We start from the raw sequence: 24673 nt of genomic DNA, 5'->3' as shown, positions 1-24673 counted from the left end.
TTCCTGTAGAAATGTTATCCTTCTCCTGTTGGGGAAACCTATAAAGAACACCATGACAAATTCCTTAAAAAGCTGCTAGGCTAGAGGAACTACTATAGCAATTAAAGTAGAATTTCTTCGAGGAAGTCCTGTAGAAACTATATAAGGAATTCCTCGAATAATGCCATAATGCCAAAAATTTATTTTTAGCCTTAGCGGTGTGCAGTGCCTTATAGCAAGCAGCAAACTATTGCTCGTGAGAAGCATTTGAGCGATGTTGACATTTTTCTACATACACAATACATTATTCCTTAAGCAGGATTTCAAACCACTTTATCAGATACAGTTGTTGCGTCCGATAGCTGCATGTATTATGAAAGGAAGCCGGCATTTATATCCATTATTTGTTATTTACACTAATGTGAATGGAAAGAGAAATCATGCAATATATTTTTTCTTCGATTAGCTAATACTTGATGCAAGTAAACATTTTGTTAATTACGAAATACTTTTTTCAATAGGCTTCGTAGAAAGCTACGTAGCATATCATAAACCCCTACCCCTCTATCGTCACACTTCGTCACAAAATCACAAACACCCCCGTTATTTATGGACGACCCCTTGCCAGCATCCGGAATATCCGCAACGCGGTTCTCCAGCTGCTCGACGAAGGACATTTTCACTGTCGCGTCTTACAGTCGGCGTATGTAAAAACCGGCATTTGAAGTTCCCCTCCAACGGTACTTCTTCGACCTCGCCGATCACCATCATATTCTAGGTCGAACGTAATATCTGCGTTACTTAGAGCAATCACGAAAAAAACACGTCGGTCGTTAGGTACAAAACTCTGCAAACAGCTCTCCGTTCTTGCTCATTTATCCGAGACTATGGCGTCCCATGATGTGCTTATAGTTCGAGTTGTCGGTTCCTTGTGAGACAGTAGTAGAAGAAAAATAAACATTTGGATTACGTAAATAGTTATTTATGAAACGAGTTGCAAAAAGTTGATTTTTTCAGCACGAGTCGTACAGGCTTGCCGAGTTGGATAAATACGAAGAGTGCTGAAAAAATCGAGTTTTGCAACGAGTTCCATACAAAAGTTTATGCAATGATTTTTTTTTCATAATGCAACTCAAATGAGTTGCATTATGAACATTATACAACTATTTTCCATTATGCAACTTATTTCAGTTGCATAATGAACCGGTACGGAAAAATAGGTCATAATCATACTGAAATGAGAAGTATAAAATAAAAACTATGATACTGAATTGCATAAAATAAATATATGTAATTGGATCATGTAAAGCGGGGGTAGTAAAACGAATGTTTTTGATAAAACCTACGGCAATTGGCCTGACTTCAGCAGCCTTTAATTTAAAAAATAGCATTTGTTCTTAAACATCAACTAACAATTTCACTAGAATATTTATAGTATCATTTGACATCCATTAGTATTATGTGGTGGGAAAATATTTTCAAGTACAGTCTTATTCTAGAGTAGATAGGTTCCTTCTCCGATGATCCCATATGTTTCGTCCTTTCCCGTAGAATAGATTTCCATAGCTTTGAATATCTGTAGCGGTAAGTAATCAACAACGGTGTCAACATTAATATAAAACATTTCAGATTAGTCTTCACTTATAGCATCACTGTAGTATGGTTTGCTTTTTTTTATTTTAAAAGTCGCATGACACAAATTTGAATGCTCTGCGTTTTCTAGTTCAATTTTTCTTCCATTGATGGTAGTCAACTTTAGTTAACTTTGCATCGAGAATGTACATAACTCTTAATTATTGTAGATATCAATGCCAAGAATATTGCATGCCTTTTCATAATACATTTGCTCAATCCACTGGATTATACTGTCACAAACACTTGGACACTCTGTAACTATATAGACACTTTACAAAAAGACGCTCACCTATTCGCTTAAAGATCTACTTTCACCGATCATAACAACTCTGTTTTGTTCACTACACTACATATCAAACTAAATATAGGACAAACTTCAAATCAATCAACCACGTTGTTCTCGATTGGACAGACATAATATGAACTCGAAATTTAATTATCACATGTAGTGCAATATATCCAACAGACGAAAAGTCTCCCGGGAAACCGAAGCCTCATGGCCGAACCACTACCGACGTTGGTTCCAATAGCTAAGAGTTTATCTGTAGTGAACGTAGTCTTGTCCCTAGGTTTCGATTGAACCGAATCCATCCGTACAGCCATTATCCCAAACAAGACTAGAAAAAGGGTGATGCATATTCTAACAGTTCGTCTTTGTTTTTTCTTCGATTTTTTTTCTCCGTCTTCCATCTTGTTCTGCGCTTTTTTTGTTACATTGAAAATATCCATGCACTACATTTTAATGTGGATGGCAACTCTCCAGGAGCTACAGGATGTGTCCCGGCAGCCATCTCTGGAATCGCTGACAGGTGGAGATGGTCATCTACATCCGGGCCATGCGTACCATAACGGACATCGTAGATCGCCAAGTTTGAGGTTAGTAGAACTGGTAATTTGGTACCTAAACAACAAAAAAAAAACCTTCTTTTCTACCCACAGGAGGGAATCGCCGCTGGTGCGAACGCCCAGTCCCCGTCGGCGGCATCATGACGTCGGTTTCTCCGATACCGTCTCCAACGTGGTCGAAATCCAAAAGGAAGAGCACAAACGCGGTAGGCACCATTTCGGCTACGCCCACAGGCACAATCGAGGTATTTCACTAAAAATTCATACAGACTTTTGGTTGTGGCAGGCAATGCCACAACTGTTCATTGGAATAACCTGGGCACCCCAGGCATCGCCCGTTAATACGAGGGGCGTGAGACTGCGCGGTGCCCTCGATGTTGGTGTTGATGTTGTGCAGTATAAACGAGTGATCAGTTGCTTTGTTACCTAAAAAAAATCTTGTGTTCCAACTGTTGTGATGCCCTCTTGGTTTCCTCTTGTCTAAAGTAAATGTCTAAGTAAAACTTGATTTGCACTAACAATGACTTGTAGAAATAGAGCTCTCAATCTTAAAAGCCTTATTTTGATCAGACACTGTTTGCTTAAAGATTTTGTTCACGTGCTGACTGAATGATACTAACAAAATTTTTAGTTCACCAAAAATCCAATCTAGCATTCGTACACGAGCGACGAGCTTCCAAAATTTGAGAAATAAGTTCAATCCTTTTCGAAACCACAACAAAGCAACACAACAACCGAAGATTATGCCAGGCCAACTCCAAAAACATGGTTATGAATTTTTATTTGAAACTACAATACCTCTCACGGTGATAGCGTAAGACACGACGTTCAATCTTCGCTTAGTTTTGAACAGTGCAATAGAATAGAATTTATAGTATAGTGTATCGTTCACTTTATGTTAGTAGCACAGAACACCTCATAATGACGTCATTGCTAGGTTTTTAAGAAATTCATTTTAAAACTCATTAGAAAACTACAATACAAAAAATACCACGTGTTAAAAATGTTCGTGGTCTCTCTTCTCATTATATTTAAAATGATACTCTGATGCTCAAGTTAAATTTTAATGAAATCCGGTATCATTTAGGCGATACTAGGCGATAAATCAACAAGACAAATTTTGTGAACAACAGATCACGTTCACATAAGATGGTTGCACTCATTTAAACTCCATATTTTTCTCAATTTATGGTAGAAATAAATCATTTTCCCAAAAAATTGGGCTTCCTTGCATCCTTTTTCGCCATAGTGTACCAGTTATGGCTAATCCTATTGGCCTATCCTATCATTGGCCCACGCTGTAATAAATACTAAAAGTAGTTTCGGCTCCGTTTGTATATTTTTCCTGTAAAGTATGGAAACTAAGCTATCTTTTAACATATTGATGACATTCGTTGGTCTTCTCGTTATTTTTGTACGTATAGTTTTCCTTAGGTAGTGCCATAATTGGAGCAGGCACCCTATTTATAATCATTAAGTGAGCTAAAAATTTGGATTCGGCTAAAAAAAAATACAAGAGCATCGATGCATCATATAGAATAAAATTGAAGGTGGGCCCATTAAACTTTTTGTCATGTGTTTTATTTTTCATACAAAATTGAGCCACCCTACTATAGTCATATAGTGTGGGGACAGTCCATTTTACATCGAGTCGTTTCGCATAGAGACGTTAGACATAATGGATAGCAAATATATCACTGTCATTCGATAAGGCCCACGCAGAAATTAATACAGGTCGGACTCGATTATTTAAGTGACCTAAAAAAACGATAAGCCCTGATTATATTATTAAACTTTCGATTAGAGGAATTCCACGGAGTCATGTCAGTCGATCCTGAGCGACCATTTCAAAAATATCTGAAACTTTGCACAGTTTTTCAATTTCATCTAAATCGCCATTTTTCGATATCAAACCTTCATATTCACTCACGACTAACTTTTCAAAAGGGTGTATGCGAAAATAGTTCAAAAATATTCAAAAAGCTGTACAGCAAAAACGCATTGTTCGATTGTTATGAATTTTTCAGCAAAGTTAGATAACTAAATGATGATTCCTTAGAAAATATACACTGTAAAAAATTTCTTTTTTTACTTTAAAAAAATATGATCTTTGTCACAAAAACTCAAATATCTCAAAACCCTATCTTTTTACCAACGTCAATTTTTTAGGGAAAATGGCCCATTATATCAGCTATCTACCATAAAATTTTGGTGATGGTAAACTGATAAACAAAAAAGTTATGACATTTCAAACATTTCACAATTTTTACATTTAGTAACAAAAAAAAATTTTTTTTCTGTGTAAATTATTTCGAGAATTATATTTTGATGCTGATTTTATTGTAAAGGCTATCGCCTGAATTAAACAAGTTGTTTTCATGATATTTGTGTTTGATATTTCATAATTACTATAGTATCTATTTGAAACTAAGACGCGATCCAGTGTTGTGATCAAAAATATTTAGAGTGTCATACTTTTTATTGTACCTGACTGGTGAAAAATCCCTTGATAGTGTTGAAAAGCTGTTGATCATAAGAAAAATGGAATTAAACTTATTTTTAGGACGTAAGCTGCATATTAAAAGTTTTATATATACGCGTATACGTCTAGTTGATCTGCAAAAAAAAAAATATCTCTTAGAGAACAGACTTTATGATCGGAAGAATGCGAGTAACTTCAACAACAACAAATGCATGAGAGGTACATACCACAGACAAACAGACGAAACGCCTAGAACAATTTTCGTGATAATCCATCGCCCAGTTCACACTACCACCACCTGGTGGAAATGTTTCACGAAACATTGCGTTATGCAATATCGTCATCAGAAGGCGCTAGTGTGAAACGTCAAACGCAAAGAAAAACGATGGGCGCTCTTCTGGTTATGAAAGCCACAACCAAGATTCAAGATGATCGTTAAAGGCGTGGTGAATGAAAATTTCGTCAGTGTTACGTTTGTTTGTCTGTATACATACCATGACAATGCTCACGAAAAAGCAAAAAAATGCTATCGCTATGGATATTAAAAAAATTATAGTAAATTTTTTCTTCAGCCAAGCAAACAACACCAAACTAGGCAGTTAAAAGTAATAAGTGATTTTGTTTATTATAATCTAACGAACAACATGAACAGTCGCTTTCTCAAAGGTCTTTAACTCAACGCTCTCTTGTAGACCGTTTGATGAAAAAAAATTGTCCAAAAGAGTTACGAAATCTCACCGAAAGCACCATAGATAAACTGAAAGAGACTGGTTAAGCCCAAATTGAATACAAATTTACGCATTTGCACGTCCTGCCGTCTAGACTTCGACAAATGAGCCATCTGTATATCATCGGTAAAGCAGGGCGCAGAAAGTTCGAAAACGACAACAACTGAGAAATTGCCAGAAGTGCTAAGTGCAGAGAGTCATGCTACCGTACCATCAGCGACATCTGTTTAAACAATTTAATCACGCCCCTTTTCAAAAATGCTTTGAAATATACTTCAACATCTATACCCATTTCAATATGTTTAACGTTGCAAAACACGCTTTCAACATTCATGTTGAAGGAGAGGGAAAACACTTGTCCTCAAATGTAACAGCAAACTAATGAATAAACGACTAATGCGCGGAGGGCGTGATAAAATCGGAACATTACTGTACATATAATATACATAATACATAATAAAAACAGCTTGGTTTACTCACGTAAGGCCATTAACAATAAAATCAGCATCAAACTGCGATTTCCGGCCGAAATAATTTACACTAAAAAAAAATTATTACTAAATGTGAAAATTGTGAAATGTTTGAATTGTCATAACTTTTTTGTGTATTAGTTTATCATCACCAAATTTTTATGGTAGATTGCTAATACAATGGACCGTCTTCCCTGAAAAAAATACGTTGGTAAAAAATAGGGTTTTGAGATATTTAAGTTTTTGTGACAAAAATTATATTTTTTAATGTTAAAAAAAGATTTTTTTTCACAGTGTATATTTTCTTAGGAATCACCATTTAGTTATCTAACTTTGCTGAACAATAAAATTAGCATCAAACTGCGATTTCCGGCCGAAATAATTTAGACAGAAAAAAATATTTACCAAATGTGAAAATTGTGAAATGTTTGAAATGTTATAACTTTTTTGTTTATTAGTTTACCATCACCAAATTTTTATGGTAGATTGCTAATACAATGGACCGTCTTTTCTAAAAAAAATACGTTGGTAAAAAGATAGGGTTCTGAGATATTTGAGTTTTTGTGACAAAAATGATATTTTTTAATGTCAAAAAAGATTTTTTTTCACAGTGTATATTTTCTTAGGAATCACCATTTAGTTATCTAACTTTGCTGAAAAATTCATAGCAATCGAACGAACCATTTCGGCTGTGCAGATTTTTGAATATTTTTGAACCATTTTCACATACACCCTTTTGAAAAGTTAGTCGTGATTCAAAATAAAAATTTGATATCGGAAAATGGCGATTTAGATGGAACTGAAAAACTGTGCAAAGTTTCAGTTCAATAGAAAATCATGAATTAAAAAATTTCATTAATTTTGATGCTGTTGCTTGGATCGCTCCATTCTTCCTCATCAAATGGATGGAGAAGAGACGCCTGTAAGATAGGCAACAGTTTCAACACTAAATAAATTGCTCTCGCTCTTCATGATCATAAGAGATGGATATATTTGCAGTGCAAGTTAAGGAAAGGATGAAACATGATCGATAAGATTACCTTATGATAACCATAAAATGTCGTGTCATTAATTGGATCGGTAGCTTAGTTAGAAAAGCACTTGTCTAGCGAATAAGGGTCATGAGTTCAAATCTCACCTGAGCTGTGGATTTTTTCGGAATTTCACTAATCATAATCCATCTTTTTCACACATATGTTAAGTTTCATTAAATATCGTTTTTTTTTTGTTGGAAAGCTATCAAATTGTAGTTTAAGGAAAAAACGTAGAAGGTTCCAGACTGTGTTTTGGTGCAAAAAATATACATTTACTGAAGACTATGTGAATTGTCTTTTAAAAAAATTAAAAAAAATGTTATGTATGGGAAATTTTGGCCTTTTGTTTTCAAAAAATCATATTTTAAAAACTAAAAAACATACGTCTCTAATTTTTTGATGTGTTACGCCAAATTTCCTGAATTGTTTTTTAAATATATAGAATCAGGGGACCCCTTTGATGGAAAAATTTCGGAAAGGATTCCCAAAAGATTTATTCGGAGAATTTAAAAGTAATTTCAAAACAGTGTTTTTCAAAGACATTGTCAGGAAAAAATCCTAAAAGAATTGCTGAAGGACTTTTCTAAGGAAGGCATTTCCGAAAAAAAAAATTGGCGAATTTACTTCAAAAGCCTTACAGAGGAATAGCCAAACTAATTTACGAAGAAATCGTCTGAAAAAGTCATGGAAATTGCAGAAGCATTCACAAATGAATTTTGTTGAATCCTGTGACAATGAGTTTTTAAAGGGATTTCCGAAAGACGCCTAAAAACATTCCAATAGAATTCCGAAAGGCATTGATGTAGAAATTCCCAAAATATTTACAGAAAACATGGCCGAAAAAATGCATAGGGAATTCAAAGGCATGGTAAAAAAGTCCTAATGAATTTGTGAAGTACTTAAAAACATTGGCAAAATAATAACTAAAAGCATTTCCAAAACAGCTCTCAAACGGATTACACAAGAAATTTCTGGGTAAATTCCAAAAATAAAATGGCCTAAATAATTGCAAAGAGAATTACCAAAAGAGTTGCTGGAGCAATTTTCTTTGAGGACTTCAAACAGAAAAAAGCAGTGCAGGAATTATGAGAGGTCGGGGGCATGGTTCAAAAACAGTATATGGTTTAGAATAAGGTCTTCTTCTACTTTGTTATGACTCAGCTTCTAAAATGAGCTTTAGGTAATTGAATTTAGATATGACGAAATGAAATTTTCGGCACTGTTTATGAGTCTTATATTTTAGCTCCAGCACACTACATTTTTTTAAGTAGTTCATGCTACATCAGTTTAAAACGTTAAATCTTGAGCTTACATCTCCAATACACTTAATTTAAATAACTAAATTAATAGACAAGATTTACACGACTATTTTAGTGATGACATTGCGATAAATTTGCAAATAAACTCAACTTGTACTTGTTTATATGAAAAATGCATGAATATGTTCCATTAGGCAAATTTAGGTGAACATATGCAACAATAGCGGTTTAATAAAGATTTAGAAAAGACAATTATGCGTTAAACCGAGAAATTTCAGGAAAACCTCTGAAGAGAGATTTGGGACGCCTGCAGAAACATCTAAAAGAAATCTAAAAAAAGAAATCTGAAAATAAAAATAAAAAATCGATATTCCATGGGTTCCTCTGACAGAAGTTTAGAGAGTAACTATAAAGAAATCCCGAGACAAAGTCTGAGACATCCAAGAGAAATGCTTGGGTTGAATTGTGAAAGAAAATATCGAAATTACGATAGCAATCTCGCCAAAAAATCCTGGGTAAACCTCTGGAAGATATTCCAGGAAAAAAACCATTCAGCAATTTCCAAACTTCTTCTAGGAGAAACCACGAAAACTTCTGAAAAGGAGCGAACCTGGTGTGATGGTTAGAACACTTCCCAAGTAACACACTTGTCACCGAAGAGTCACGGCGGCGCAGGTTTTTGTTGCGCAGAAGTCACTGTGACTTACTTCTAACAAATAAACACTTACTTGCTAGAAGTAAGTCACAGTGACTTCTGCGCAACAAAAACCTGCGCCGCCGTGACTCTTCGGTGACAAGTGTGTTACTTGGGTTGACTATCACGCCGAGGACCTGGGATCGAAACCCACTCCCGACAAACTCGCAAAATGTGAGTTCTTCCTTCGGAAGGGAAGTCAAGCGTGGGTCCCGAGATGAACTAGCCTAGCGCTAAAAATCTCGTTAATACAGATAAAAAAAACTTCTGAAAAAAAAACTCTGGAAGATCTTGACGAAATACTAGAAGAAGCACTGAGAAAGTCCCGAAAATCTACAAAGAGAAATCTGACGAAAAGCTCTTTCAGCAGTTTTTGCGGATGAAATCATACTCCTGGAGGAATTTTAGGCTACATTTTGGCATCAATTCGTCTGGAAGCCTCAGAAGAAGTTTCAAAAGAAATTCCGGCAGGAATCTGAGGACGAATTCTGTAAAACATGCTAGATGTTCATCTCCACACATGCTGACGTCCCGGTTAGCGGATACGGAGTCGAGGAGCAATTTCAAGAATTTCTTCAGGGATTTTCCGATCGTGCACAAGCACTGTGGTGTTCTTATTTGTCATTTAAGCGAATTTCTGATATCATTTAAGCAGTTTAATTGTGAATTCTAATCCTAACTACATATCTTCGATTGATCTTTGAATAATATTACTCACTGCATTGAAAAAGTTTTGTGTCCACAATGTAACAATCACTCTTATCTCACCAAAATCTATTTTTTCACAATTCCTCGTGGAAAAAAATATGCTTGGGTAATTCGCCAATTGTTGAACGGTTAGTACCGGCATTTTGATTTTCGTTTGTTTTTCCGTGCATAATTCCACTTTAGTTGAAAAATATCCACTGAACGTCTAGATCTACTTATCCCTTATACTGCCCATTGAATTTGTATTCCCTTAAATTCCATTTTCTAAGAGAAAATAGAACATTTGTATGGGAAGTCTGTAACCCAAATGTTGAACGCTTCCTTAAGCTAGCTCATCCTAATGTTGGACGGTTCTCGCCAATTGTTGAACGGTTGAAGCTTTGTTCGTAATTGATGACGTATAACCCGACATCAACCTATCATTCACCTGTTTTTATTTTGGCCACCAAACCCAACATAGACACGACAGTTACCCGATGTGGGTCCAACAGTGGTCCAACATTTGATAAAAATTGACCCGACTTTGACCCGACATCCGATATTTTTTCACCCTGGCGGATTTTTTCCGAGTTTTTTGTGTTTTGTGCCCAGGTAGTCCGAGCTAGTGACAATTCATTTAAATGACAAAGAATCGCACATTCGAAGAGAGCTCTAGTGGACTGAAATCGGTTTAAAGATGACTAGATGCAAAAATGGCTGAAAAGATTTGATTAGAAGCGAAAACGACAGAAGAAAAGTACGCCTTTTTAAGCCCCTGAAACTCTTCTGGAAACCCATGGGACCCACTCAACTCCCAAGAACACTCATGGAACGACCCTGAAATCCCTTGAAAACCTTTGGATTGCCCCTGAGCCTCCTGGAGCGCCTTGAAATACTCATGGGACCCCCTAACACTCTGAATTCCTCTTGAACACCTCTGAAACGCCCTTGAAACCCATTGAAAACCACTGGAATCTTTCTGAAGCCCACTGGAACACCCCTAGAACATCCCTGGAACGCCTTTGAAACCCCACGAAATGAACGGTTAGGTAAACTGAAAAAAAAAAATCTAGCAGTCATGATAACATCGTAGGTTATGCCAGTGTTCAACAATTGGATCATGGATGCATAATGATAGTGTGACAAGAAAAATATTTTTTTCAAATTAAATTACAATGAAAATGTGATTTTAAACAATGTTAAACTGTTAATGACATCCTTTCAGTTCTTGTAACTATGGTGTGCCTTTGATATTTGTGGTCGATTTGCCCGCAAAGCTTAGTTCGTAACAGCAATTTCTTAAAATTAATCTTAAGAATTGTGCAGTTTTCATGTCATCAGCGGTACAAAATTTCCAATCATTTTTTTTGACGAAAAATATGTATAATTTTGTAACTTTATTAGAGCAATATCGTGACCCACATGTATATGCATCTACATCATACGTTTACGTTGGATGAAAATTACTTAAGTAAGATTTATAATAAAAAATTCAGAAACTGTTCAACATTTGGGTAGTGTTCAACAATTAGCGAATTACCCTAGTGAAATGTTTTCATATGTACATAATTTTCTTGCTTCAGTTCTTCCCTGCGATCACGCTTAGCGATAGTGACACCCCACAGCACCCCTAGTGAGTTTTTTAGCATAAACACAGTAGCGAACAGAAAATAGCAATTATGCCGCACCGCCAAGTATCCCCAGCGCACTCTGAGTGTTTCGATAGACCGTTCAACTATGGTACCAACCTATTCCCATCCAAGCTATGATTTACCGCCCCATAGTACCCATTTCATTTCATACCCGCTGATTTTTACGAGATTCTAGAATCTATCTGCCTCTCTTGTTCCTAGCTGCTGAGAATATAAAATCTAGTGATCGATCATTTCAGTTCTCCTGCTCTCTATCAATAGAATGTTCTGAACGCTAGCCACTTTCAATGGGCGTTCCGTAGTCCTGTCATTCGTTAGTCCACTGAGTGATGTTACTCGTTTCTGTTTTATGTTTCTTTAGCGCTTTTCTCGGAGTGTTTTCTCTGATGGAAACTAACAAGTCTAGTTTGCTTATTTGATCAAATGCAACCCCCTTGTGTGATTCGGAGACCATGTATACACTAGCTCTGGAATAGTTTTCCGTAATTTAGAACTTGAACTGCATTGAAAATTAACGCATTGATGATAGAATACTGTATGCGAGATTGAACTCAAACGAAATATCCGAGAACTGGTGTTCTTTCTCATTCTTGTTAACTCTGTCTGTGTCTTACACACTTATGTACTTCCTACTGTGACTCCTCCGTTATCTGTTCTCGTGCTATTATCCGTTCTTCTCCAATATAATTATATCTAGGTTCCTGGTCAGCATCAACCAGCCCCGCCCGTTCGCCATCACCTAATCGTTTCGATGTACATAGTAGTGCCCAGCATCGAAGTAGAAAAGATCGTTCCAAAAACCACCCGGCCCACCAAACGTACGACACGACGATCCTTTGCGAGCGGTCTCGATCGCCGAGTCCTGCCAGTTTACTCCAAGAGCTGCGGGACCGCGATCCCACACGGCGGAAGTATAGGAATGGAATGGGTACTGGACACTTTCTCTACGTTATTCTTTTCTCTATAGTCATGTCCTTCTGTTTCCTTCATATGGACCCCTACATGTGATGTGAACTCTTATAAATATCCCCAATATTCATCATTCATTCGTATTCCACTCTTATGTCGACTCCTTCCCTTTAATGTTATCCCTCTCAGAAGTGTTTTCAATCCCGTATATTCTGTGGATTGATTGTCATTACGAATGCGACGTGAAGCTTGATCTTCCTGGAAGTGACAAGTCTGAAACTTCGCGAACACAAATCGCATGGTCCCTTCAATAACTTTGTGTACAAAACTCACCACACAATCATCATCTATGTATTGTATCTACTTCAATCTTTGTGAATAGTTGTCCCAGACGTGTGACACGTTTTGTGTGCAAATCACTACCTAACATTACCATAACGCCCCTATTACAATAATCCATTTTCTCCCATGTACGTACCTTCAATCGCATTGAAACCATTAGGTCCACCGGGTCACGTGCAGCATAGCTATCCGGTGCTGGTAGCTCGTCGACAAGGTCAGGGTCGAAGGCTACCCCCGACTCCGTGTAAGCCATCGACCCTTCAACTCAAGCAGACCAACATCAACTTCCCCAAGCTGAACGCCAGCCCAACTCACGTAAGTCAACCTCAACACCATGCTCCTTAATAACTCTCTCAACCATATCACCGTTCTTTAAACCAGACGCTGCACTCGACCCACACGACACCGCACAGTATACATTCGCTTCCGCCGACGCGGGAATTCCTTCGGGAACGGGACCGTGAGCGTGACCGGGAACGGGAACGGGATCTCTACTACCGGGAGCGCGATCGTGAGCGAGATCGGGAACGATACCGCAGCAGCCGCGAGCGGGAAGCTCGAGACTACGGACCGCTGCACTACGAGTTCCGCGATCGGGAGCGGGAGCTGTACGAGCGGGAGATCGAACGGGAGTTTGAACGGGAGTATGAACGGTGGGTATCATTGAAGGGATTGTGGTAACTGAAAATTAGCTTCATTTCATTTATTTAGTTCAACATCAAATTCATGATAACACTGAATCAACAATTTGCCGCCATAATACTCGATTTCCAGCTGCAGCTCTCCAATGTCGGTCACGCGCAACGCTCGCCAGGTCACGCTCCACCTGGTCCGCCCATCGTGCTCTCTGCGCTTCACGCTTTCTTGTACCAACCGGATGGTTAGCAAACACCAACCCTGCAAGGGTTGTTGTCCGACATTCTTGCAACACGCCCACCGTATCCATCCAGCTCTAGCCACTTTCAGGATGTTGGGTTCACCGTAGAGTGCAGCGAGCTCGTGGTTCATCCTTCTCCGCCACACACCGTTCTCCTGCACGCCGCCAAAGATCGTCCTAAGCACGCGTCGCTCGAAAACTCCGAGTGCTTGCAGGTCCCCCTCGAGCATCGTCCACGTCTCGTGTCGGTAGAGAACCACCGGTCATATTAGCGTCTTGTACATGGTGCATTTGGTGCGGGGATGAATCTTTTTTGACAGCAGTTTCTTCTGGAGCCCGCAGTAGGCACGACTTTCACTGATGATGCGCCTTCGTATTTCACGGCTCACGTTATTGTACAGTTCTGCCACCGTTCCAAATGTTCTAGCAATAATATCCAAACAGACAAATTGACCGGATTTCGTGAAGACCGTACCTCGGCTGTTGAGCCCGGCTCGGCGCATCACACCTTCCAGGACGATGTTGGATAGTAGGCAGGAAAGTCCATCACCTTGTCGTAGTTCCGTCGAGATTCGAATGAATGGAATAGTTCATCCGAAATCCTTACGCTGTTATGCACACCGTCCATCGTTGCTCTTATCAGTCTAGTACGCTTCCCGGGAAAGCTGTTCTCGTCCATGATTTTCCATAGCTCTGTGCGGTCGATACTGTCGTATGCCGCCTTGAAGTCGATGAACAGGTGGTGCGTTGGAACCTGGTATGCACGACATTTCTGGAGGATTTGCTGTACGGTGAAGATCTGGTCCGTTGTCAACCAGCCTTCGATGAAACCGACTTGGTAACTTCTCACGAACTTATTTACTTTAGGTGAAAGACGACGGAAGATGATCTGGGATAGCACTTTGTAGGCGGCGTTCAAAATGGTGATCGCTTGAAAGTTCTCATACATTAACTGGTCGCCCTTCTTGTGGATGAGACCGATTATCCCTCCCTTCCACCCCTACGGAAGCTTCTCGGTTTCCCAGATCTTGATTACTAGCCGGTGTAGACAGATGGCCAACTTTTCCGGGCCCATCTTGATGAGTTCAGCTGCGATACCATCCTTACCAGCTGCTTTGTTGGTTTTGAGCTGGTACATGGCAGTTGGTTCGTTTCCGTCCTCTGCCGCAGCAACATAGTCATTTCCTCCACTGCCTTGATCCTCCGTGCTGACATTCTCTCCGCCATTCAGGTGCTCGTCCAAGTGCTGCTTCAACCTTTCGATCACCTCACGTTTGTCCGTCAGGATGTTCCCGTCCTTATCTCTGCAGATTTCGTCTTGCGGCACGTAGCCTTTGCGGGATGCGTTGAGCTCCAGGTAGAACTGATGTGTTTTTTGCTTGTTTTTTTTTTTGTAAACGGTACAGCAGTTCCATTTCCTCGCATTCCGCTTCTTCCAGGCAACGCTTTTTTTCCCGGAAGAGATGGGTCTGCTGCCCGAGCAGGAACGAATAACTGACACATAACTGCCGCATACCAAAGTCAAGTATCGTACCAAGACGAGGTATTGATCGGTTACCCAGGCATTGAAAATAACTTATTTTGGTATTTTGTATTCATAAAATACCTCAACGAGTTATTGGTTTGGTGTTGAGGACTGCTTGAGGTATCATTCAATTATGAAAAAACACTATTTGTAAGGAGAAATCGCCGATTATTATTTAGATATTGCCATACCTGATGTCATTATTCACGTGTTATGCACAGAATACACACCAGTTATTATTTTAGGTATTTTACCTCTTATGCAGGGCTTCTTAATACCTTATTCAGGTTGTAGGTATTCGGTTTTCCATTTCTGAGTTTGGTATTCTTCTGCTATTTTCTCCTGTTCGGGTGCTTCCGCTTCTGTCTGTATCGCTATGTCGGGTTCCATGCTGCAGCATTACCGCTTGCACTGCGTCCTTCTCCTGAACTCCTCGTCGAACCAATCGTTTCGTCGACTCCGTTCTTCGTACCTGATAGTGCTCTCGGCTGCGTTGTTGATGGCTGCTTTACTCCAGCAGCTCACCCTCGTCCGGCAACGCTGCCTCAAGATTCTGCGCGTTTGCGGTGGCGACACCTGGTTGCTTCAGTCGCTCTAGATCGTACCGGGGCGACCGCCGGTACTGTACATTGTTAAAACGGAGAGTTTTGGGCGTAGTTTAACCATCACCAGGTAGTGTATAGAGTCGATATTAGCGCCACGATAGGTCCTGACGTCGATAATGTCGAAGAAGTGCCGTCCATCAATCAGAACGTTGTCGGTTTGCGATTCCGTTTGTTGTGGTGATCTCCAGGTGTAATGAAATGGAAGGCTGTGCTGGAAGAAGGTGCTACGAATGGCCATGTTTTTGGAGGCGGCGAAATCGATGAGGCGTAGGCCATTTTCGTTCGTCAGCTGGTGGGCGCTGAGCTTCCCAATCGTCGATCTGAATTACTCCTCCTGGCCTACCTGAGTGTTTAGGTCTCCTACGATGGTCTTGACGTCGTGGTTAGGGCAGCGGTCGTACTCGCGTTCGAGTTGCACATACAGTGATAGACATTCATTTAGCCGAGGCTAAAAAATTTTCAAAAAAGTGTCAGGAAACTCATACAAAAGATTTTATGATAAAACTTTTTTATCGTAGTGATAGTATATCTAGTACTGTTTTATAAAAATGTGATACATCACACTTACATATACACTGAAACAAAAACGAGGGTAAAAGCCCTTCAAATGTCATTTTTTGCCTAGACATTCGTTTAGCCGAATTGTACAATTTTTAGAATTCCATAATAAAAAACTGTCAAATTTCGAAAAATATCTAACAAAGTCATTTTGTATGGTGATCTACATTATAGATCGACTTGTAAATCATGAAATAGATCGTTTTTGGAAGTGTTGCCATATTAATTTTGCATGCATCTCATATAAATATGTCATAATATTGTAAGTGTTTCCAAATTGCGATTTGATGTAGTTATTTTTACCGGAAGTGTTTCAAAAGAATCTAATGAAAGTTTTATGACCAAAACAGGTTGAAAATTTACGAAAAACAATGTTTTTAACAGAAAAAAATAACGCAAACCATCTAAAAATCACGTATTTAAGTATTGTTTTGATGAAATATGATGGTTTCACTTGCATAAGCCCCAGCGTTTACTACTATTACGTCTTCTAATAGCTCCCAATATCTTCTAGACTGTATTCTGGCTGAAATAACATACATTGAACAGCTCACATTTCGAGAAATGACACCGAAAGTACTCAAATCTCTAGCATGAACTACTTGCTTCATAGTTTAGACGTTCTTTTCAAATAAATTATGTTAAAAATGAATGTGATTCAAAACCAAGACTCATTTATAACATATTTCTTCAGATTGGATGAAATAAGCTAATTGTTTGACCATATCTTGCATTTTTGTAAGAACATCTGCTTTTAAATAAACAGGGTACAAAAATTCTGACACTTCTTGCAGTTCTTTCACTTTGCAGTCTTCTAACTCATTTAGTAATGCTAGTATCAAACAGGTATACTCCACAGGCATTAGGGCACGTCTTTATTTCAATACAGAACTATTCATTTTAGCTTTTATCAATCCCATTTCAAAGTTTAACCAACCAAAAACCAATATACTCTATTTTTTCATGACATTTTATGCAATAATTTGAACATTTCTAACAATAATTCTGTGTCATATTTTCGAACTGCTCATCTAGCTTACGTTTGAGTGTTTACAGAAATTATTTTTCTTAAATAAATTTGTTTATCGTCGCTTCTCCTTATCGGGACAATCTTTTGCAATATTTTTCTGAATTTCATAAATAAATAAACTTTTAAGGTCAATTATCTTGCTAACACGTCATAAACTAAATGCCTTGAAGTATATTCCGAAATATACTCAAGAAATTGCAAAAAATCTATTGAAACCCCTTTTTTTCATTTACCTCGGCTAAACGAATGTCTAGGCAAAAAATGACATTTGAAGGGTTTTTACCCTCGGTTTTGTTTCAGTGTATATGTAAGTGTGATGTATCACATTTTTATAAAACAGTACTAGATATACTATCACTACGATAAAAAAGTTTTATCATAAAATGTTTTGTATGAGTTTCCTGACACTTTTTTTGGTCTCGGCTAAACGAATGTCTATCATTGTAAAATGCGTTTTTGTCATCATCAGTCATACACAGTCATACACATTCTTTCGTCGATCGGCGACCAACTGATCACGCGTCTCTGCATGTCGCCCATCACTCTAAAAGCTGTTCCCAGCTCACGTGCGTTGCCGCAACTCTGGTAGATGGTATAATTACCTCTAAACTTTCGCACCATAGATCCTGTCCACACCTGCTGAAGCGCTACGATGCTGAACCAGCGGTCCTTCAGTAGATTGGCGAGTATGCGGGCGCTCCCGATGAAGTTGATAGATCTTTTCGTCGCTGTGGTCGTCGCCTTTGGTATCGGTTTTCATTCTTCTCTTGTTGATCTTTCGGTGCTAATATTTTTACGGCTGGCTCGCAGGGCCAGACACCAACCCACTAACCCAGGGAGCTGGGCTAATCTTCCCGGAAGCTACGGATTCTGCATTGGCATTTCCTCCAACTATGGTGCGAAATAGCTAAGCTCAAGCGCCAATTTTCGCCGCGGGTGGTGTTTTTAATGGGCGCCCAGGAGATGATATTTTACCTGAGCTTCCACCCTAATTTAGTAACAGGAGGTAAATTCCTGCTCGCAAATCCGGTTCGATCAGAACCAATATTAGAGCCGTCTCCAGACTATGACTGGATAGATATGGGAGTTTCAGGCGCTAGTGGGTAAACACACTTGACTAGTCCTGCAGCTATAACACATGGAATAACATCGGTTGGGTTAATTGACAATTTGAGAGATGAATTTGTGAAAAAAAAATTGCGTTCTAGTGGGGTTCGAACCCACGACTTCGTATTCGCTAAACCGGCGCTTTAACCAACTAAGCCACAGATAGAAAGCAAAACTGACTCTGAAGCCACATCGTGAACACTTCTTTTTCACAAACCCATCTCTCTTTCGGCTTAGATGCCATTCCACAACACAATCGCGTTTGTGCCCACTAACTACAAGTGAGTGCGAATTGTTTTTTTTTTTTATTATTATTATTATTATTATAATTAAGCCGAGGGTTGGTGTTGCCAATATTGCCTCTTATAAAGCTAAGTACAACATTTGTTGCCTTTTTCACCTCAACCTGAATCATCAGGTCCTGTATGCGAAGCAGTATATACCTATCACTTTGATAACTTGAGCCTCCCCAGAATGATTGTATCTTCATGTTGAACGTTTTACCAGATATTGATAGTGTTCTATTTCCCATTCCCTATTTTCCAGTATGGAACACCAGATGCCTCTCTCGTACGAGCAGGCGTTAGCGATGGGCCGCACCGGAGGCCGCGTTCTTCCATCACCGATACTGAACGGCTACAAACCAAAAGGAGGCCTTCACTCGTCCCGACACTCGGACTCGGACGATGAAGACTGGTGCTAGCATAGGGTGAGACGGCGGCAGTGCGAACGGAAACGCAGGGAACAGATATGGGTGTAGCGAAGAACCGGACACGACAGCGCTCTCTGTGAACTCGTAGAGAAACGGCTACGCAGCTGGGAAGCTGTGCGTGGCAACAAACAATAGCTTTACAACCCACCTGAGTCGGAAGCGTCGTCGTTAGATCAACTCCTATCACATTCCAAGCGAGCATTAGTAGAAGTGGATAGGGACGTATCTGCTCATTAACGGGCTCACGGTGACTCACGTGAGATTTATGTAATGTCTACAAGCGGACACTAATTTAGTCATCGGTATAGCTGGTAGTGTTTAACGAGATTATCCTCATATTTGTTTCTTTTCCAAAAGTCTAAGGCCTTAGTTAGATCGAGTTAGAGATATTAATCAAACCGATACACCTTTTTGCAAAAAGGTACCGCCAGTAAACCGAATTCTAGTTAAACGTTATTCAATTTCAAATGATGAACAAACAGAACCTGCCTTCAAAGCCACAAATGAGAACAAAACGTAGATCAGCTGAAGCGTACTGTAAATATGGATCTAAAGCACTACTGTAAAATAGTAATCCCATTTCTCGACATTTATTCGTCCTATATTTAAGTAGAAATTGTATAAAATCAATCGAAATCAAATCAACTTCATTATTGCTGACAGTTTATTTTGCTTGAGAGTTTCACACTATTGAAGCGATCGGACATCCCAGTCGAGCTGCCCTTTGAGAGCATTCAGTCGCACACCATCATTCCAAACAGCACCACAGTTTATCAAACAGGAAATATCGACAACTAGAAGAAAAGACTGAATTTCAACCAAAAAATATCAATCGGTAGGCGTTTAGAAAGTCCTGACAGGTAGTGAGATATCCGGATATAGAAGGATTTTTTTTTTCGGGTTAAACTGTATTTCACTTTCAGAAATCGTATAACCCAACCGTGCAACCAACAGCAGGGGTGGAACGATTATTAATTTGTTTTTAATTTTAGTTGAAGAAAAATTACAAACTTAGAACGCGTGATAACTGATAGGCAAACGTAGGGCCGTGTACGTAGGACAAAACCGGGTAGACTTTTTATACAACCGTATTTACGTAGAGGAAAGTGTAGCTTTATTGAAACGATATCATCATCAGCTAATGGGAACATACACGTAGCTATAGGTTTTAAAGTAGGCAAGATTGAACATCAAACACAGGTAGCAAGAGTTTCAGCTTGAAGGTTCACACACCTCGGCAAACGATAAGAAGTAGAATAATCATTGACCATTTGACAGAGGCGCTGGATTGGGATGTCCGAAGGGCTGAACAAGGCAACAGTTTTTTTTAGGATAGAAAAGCACTCAGATATTTCTCAAAAGCTGACATAATATAAGAGATAGGGATGCTTTAGTGGTGTGAGCAACCTCTTCAGACGTTAATGTTGATCAACGTCTGGTCGGGAGATCAACATTTTAGTATGTCTTCTTCCTTTGAGCTCCATAAACCCCAAAGCTTAGAACCGATAGGCTCTATGTTCACTGAGGGGTATGTTATTTATTCTGTCTCTTTTACCTCCTATCAATCGATACTTATAACTGTTTTGTCGACAGCTGCCAATCAATTCACCCTGATCCCATAACATTGATTGGAGATTTTATAACGGATATATGCTAGATCGCTTCAAGACGGTCGCCAGTACCTTAAATTCTTGATAACGGAGATTATGGAGCGCAGTTTTACCTTCAACAACCGAATCAAAAAAGATGTTTGCGCATTGGTTTCTTTTTGGACAAATATTTGACCCTGTGCACTAGTAGTGATCAGAGCAGTGATGTCATGGTAAAACCAGAGTTGATTACCCAAGGCTTCCAAATTGCAGCACCCTATTGCATCACTATTGCGCCTAATTTATTCCGAAAAAAAAAACTCCTCTATGCATTATTATTTCACGAAGTTTCGCGGAAGGGACATTATTGCTGGAATTCCTTTTTTTTTTGTGTTTTGCAAGAATTCATCCTACAATTTTTAGAAACTTCTCCAGGATTACCTCCAGGAACACCGCCAGACATTCCTTTGGGGATTCTTTGAGGATTTATCAAAAATTTTCAGGAATTTTAAAAATAGTTTTAGCAAGGATTTTTCTTAGTATCCCTTCAAAATACATCCATGTCCAGATTTTTATTTTTTTTTTTTTTGAAAATTTATCCAGTCCTTTCTCCAGGGATTTTTACAGGAATATTTCAAGGAATTTTCAATGAAACTTCTTCAGCAATTTCCAAGAAATACCTCAAGAAATTCATCTTGAAACTGATTCATGGATTTCCTCAGAAATTTCTCCTACGATTTCTTAAGAGATTCTAAAAGAAATTCATTCAAATATGGCCACATGAGCTCATGCTTGTATTCCTTCATGTATTTCCTCAAACATTAAAAATAAATGCCTCGTGACATATTAATTAAAATTTTCCAGGAGATTTTCTTTAGAATTTCTCCTGAAACTCTTCTAGAAATATCTCAAGATTTTTTTCTAGGAACTTTTCCAGGGGTTTCTCCAAACTTTCTTCGATAGATGCAATCTCAGGAGAAATTGTTTTATAAAGATTCGGAGATTATTTCGGAAATTCTCGAACGTGCTTCAGGTCTTTCTTTAGGCATTGCGATGGATTTATTTAGAACTTCCTTCAGGGTATTTTTTAGAATTATTTTTTCCAAATATTCTCTCAACACCTCCTAAAGAAATTACTCCAGAATCCATTACTTAGCATTTTTCGAGGAATTGTTTAAGAATGTTTTCAAGGAATACTTGCAAAAGATTCTCCAGTTCTAAGATTTTTTCATTTTTTTTTAAGTTTTAAGTGATTTTCTAAAAAAATCCACTCGGATGGTTTGGTTATTTCTGCAGAATTTTTTCCAGACATTTTTCCAGGTACACTCATAGCACAATTATGGGTCACTCAAGGAACAATCATTTCATAATATGAATCGTTTTACATACAAAAATAGCACTTTCATTATTCTTATGTCATATTCTCTTCATTGAAACTCCTTTTTATTGTTGTGTATAAAAATTTGCTTGTAAAATTAACTATAGACGGTGAAAATTACTAAAATGTTGGTGAATAATGAAAACCACAATAATGGGTCAAAATTGGCTGTGTAACAATTATGGGTCAATTTGCCTATTATGGGTCACTCAAGAAAAATCGGCTCAACAATAATGTTTTGTCTATTTTTTTCACTGAATAATCACATGTTCTCGATAGATCAACTATAGTAGAATCTAAAACTGGTCTCAAACCTCTTAACGAAGCGTGTTTTCACGATTTGTAATCAATTTTTAAAAATTGGGACAAAATCTTCTACAAAACCACCGATAAACGCCTAAAAGTATGCAATGCGCATGTACACAGAACTGTCAATATTATGCTGCACAAAAAGTGACCCATAATTGTGTGATTTTCGGTGTTGCTTGACACAATAATGAGTCACCTAAATTTTGCCTGAAATAAGCTTTAATTAGCTGCAGTCACATGAATTTCTACATTTAGAACGTTAATTATACCTTTGTTCTGGTGACGATACCATTTTGCACTTAAAAATCACTGAAGCTCGCTTTTACAGAGCTTACGAAAGCAGCGCACGCACTTTCCGATATTCACAATCGAAGCGTTACTTTGACAGATGATTTTGCGCCGAACAAAAACATATCGAAAATATGTATGTTTGGACGTATAAGCCCGTGTGCGATACGTATAGTGACACAAAACAAATCAACTTATAAACGAAAAATGACAATGGCTAACAAAAGCTTGCAATTAATTAGTATTTATCTATTAAAGTGAAAAGTGACTAATAATTGTGTGTGACCCATAATTGTGCAATGACTGTAATAATTGGGTTGCATTGGCTTTTCTCGGTGACAGGTAATATTAAAACCAGTGTTGCATTTGAACGCGATCAATTTGCGTTCATGTTCAAATTCAGCACGCTGCGATCAAAACGATTTGAACATTGTTCAGTTCAAAATTTGGAACGCGAGCGAGCTCGAAATTGAACGCACCTTGAACAATGAGCAAGAACTGCACCAGTATAATGCCAACATGCTAACATGATACCCTGGTACCCGCTAAACTGAAATGGTCATATTTCTGCCATTTTTTCGCCAATTCTAGCAATCTTGGGCTCATTGGATTCAGAATCTGACCTTCTATTGTGAGGAGGAATCGGTCCGGTCACCGTGGATTGCGGATAATCCGTATTTCGGTGCAGAATCTTAATGCCCGATGCCACAATGTCCTAGGTTGTATGGCGCATTTTTCTGTGCAACAACGAGTGTATACAAATGCGTCACAAAGTCCTAGGAGGCATGTAGGATATGATGACGCATCCAAGCTTTTGAACGTTATTTCGCATAAAAACGCGTCATAAGGACCGAGGCGTTGTCACCCCGGACGATTCGATCCGCTCCCTTCCCAACCCGACAATGCAATGTATAGTATATACGTATTACTAATATGGTATTATGTAGTACAGTAAAGGGCCATGTTCCATGAAGTCTTTTTTCTACGGAACTCTGCTTACTCGCACAGATAATTTTGACGTTTGAGCGGTGCCGCTCCGCTCAAATTTTCAGTTAGTGTAAGCAGGCCAGCAAACATTCGTGCAGAAGTTCATAGTGCATTAGAACATTGAGCCGAATGGGGATCTGAACGGGCGTTCTTGAGCAGTGAAAAGCTCTGACACGCAAGTTCAATGTTTACTGCGTTCACGTTCAAAAAATTGAACGCGTTCAGTTCATTTTTGGCTCGCGTTCAGTTCAACTGCAACACTGATTAAAACAGCGTTTTAATATTACCTGTCACCGAGAAAAGCCAATGCAACCCAATAATTATATATTGCACGGTGATTACTCAAGTTTATTATTTTTCCAGGTAGCTAATCTTAGATTTTTGTGTACATCGAAAAATATTTTTTTCTGAAAATTTTGTTCGAGATATCTTCAGGAGTTCTTCCAAGGATTCCTGCAGAAAATCCTCCAGGAACAGGAGGACAGAGTTTTTGAAAATATTCCTTCAGGAATGTCTCTACGGATTTTTCCTTTACTCAAGCAGTTTTTCTTGGAATTACTTGCAGACTTCTTCCATAAGTTGGTTTTCTGGGAATAAAGAAGGTATCTTCAGGCGTTTTTCCAATTTTTTTCCTAGATATTAGCTATGGTATTCATCCAGGTACTGCAAAAGAGATAACTTCAGAAATTGCTTCAAAAATATTTCAAGAATTTCTTCTTCAAGTTTTAAATGGTATCTCCAGGAGAAATTCTATTACTTTTCAAAGGAATTCTTGAGACGATCCACCAAGGATCTCTTGGCAATTTCTCGAAGAATTCTTTAATATTTTTAGACAATTTCTGCACGAATTTTTGGAAATTTCCCGGAGGAATATCCGGACAATTTCTGAAATGATCTCTAAAGAAATCCGAGGAGATACTTTTGATTAAACCAGAAGAGAAATTTCCAAAAAAACTTGCATGTATTTTTGCAGAAGTCACTGAAAGAATTT

General features: G+C 38.5%; 1 protein-coding gene across 24 annotated transcripts in view; it reads left to right on the top strand.

Moving 5' to 3' along the window:
- The window catches only part of LOC115268722 (voltage-dependent calcium channel type A subunit alpha-1), a 561442-nt gene extending 539405 nt beyond the window's left edge, over positions 1 to 22037 (top strand). For 15 of the 24 annotated variants that reach the window (XM_062858464.1, XM_029876907.2, XM_062858472.1 and 12 more), the window contains 6 exons: positions 2378 to 2490; positions 2554 to 2705; positions 12164 to 12394; positions 12878 to 13032; positions 13099 to 13370; positions 18966 to 22037. In XM_062858464.1, the coding sequence (XP_062714448.1) occupies positions 2378 to 2490; positions 2554 to 2705; positions 12164 to 12394; positions 12878 to 13032; positions 13099 to 13370; positions 18966 to 19122 (1080 nt within the window). In that variant the 3' untranslated portion in view covers positions 19123 to 22037. Of the gene's footprint in view, positions 1 to 2377; positions 2491 to 2553; positions 2706 to 12163; positions 12395 to 12877; positions 13033 to 13098; positions 13371 to 18965 lie in introns of those variants that run through there. The other 9 variants (XR_009998921.1, XR_009998922.1, XR_009998923.1 and 6 more) reach the window with 4 other exon arrangements.
- The last annotated feature ends 2636 nt before the right edge of the window (positions 22038 to 24673 follow it).

This window comes from Aedes albopictus, chromosome 3, assembly GCF_035046485.1.
Source record: "Aedes albopictus strain Foshan chromosome 3, AalbF5, whole genome shotgun sequence".
NCBI lineage: Eukaryota > Metazoa > Arthropoda > Insecta > Diptera > Culicidae > Aedes > Aedes albopictus.
This window is presented reverse-complemented; position numbering and strand designations above follow the sequence as displayed.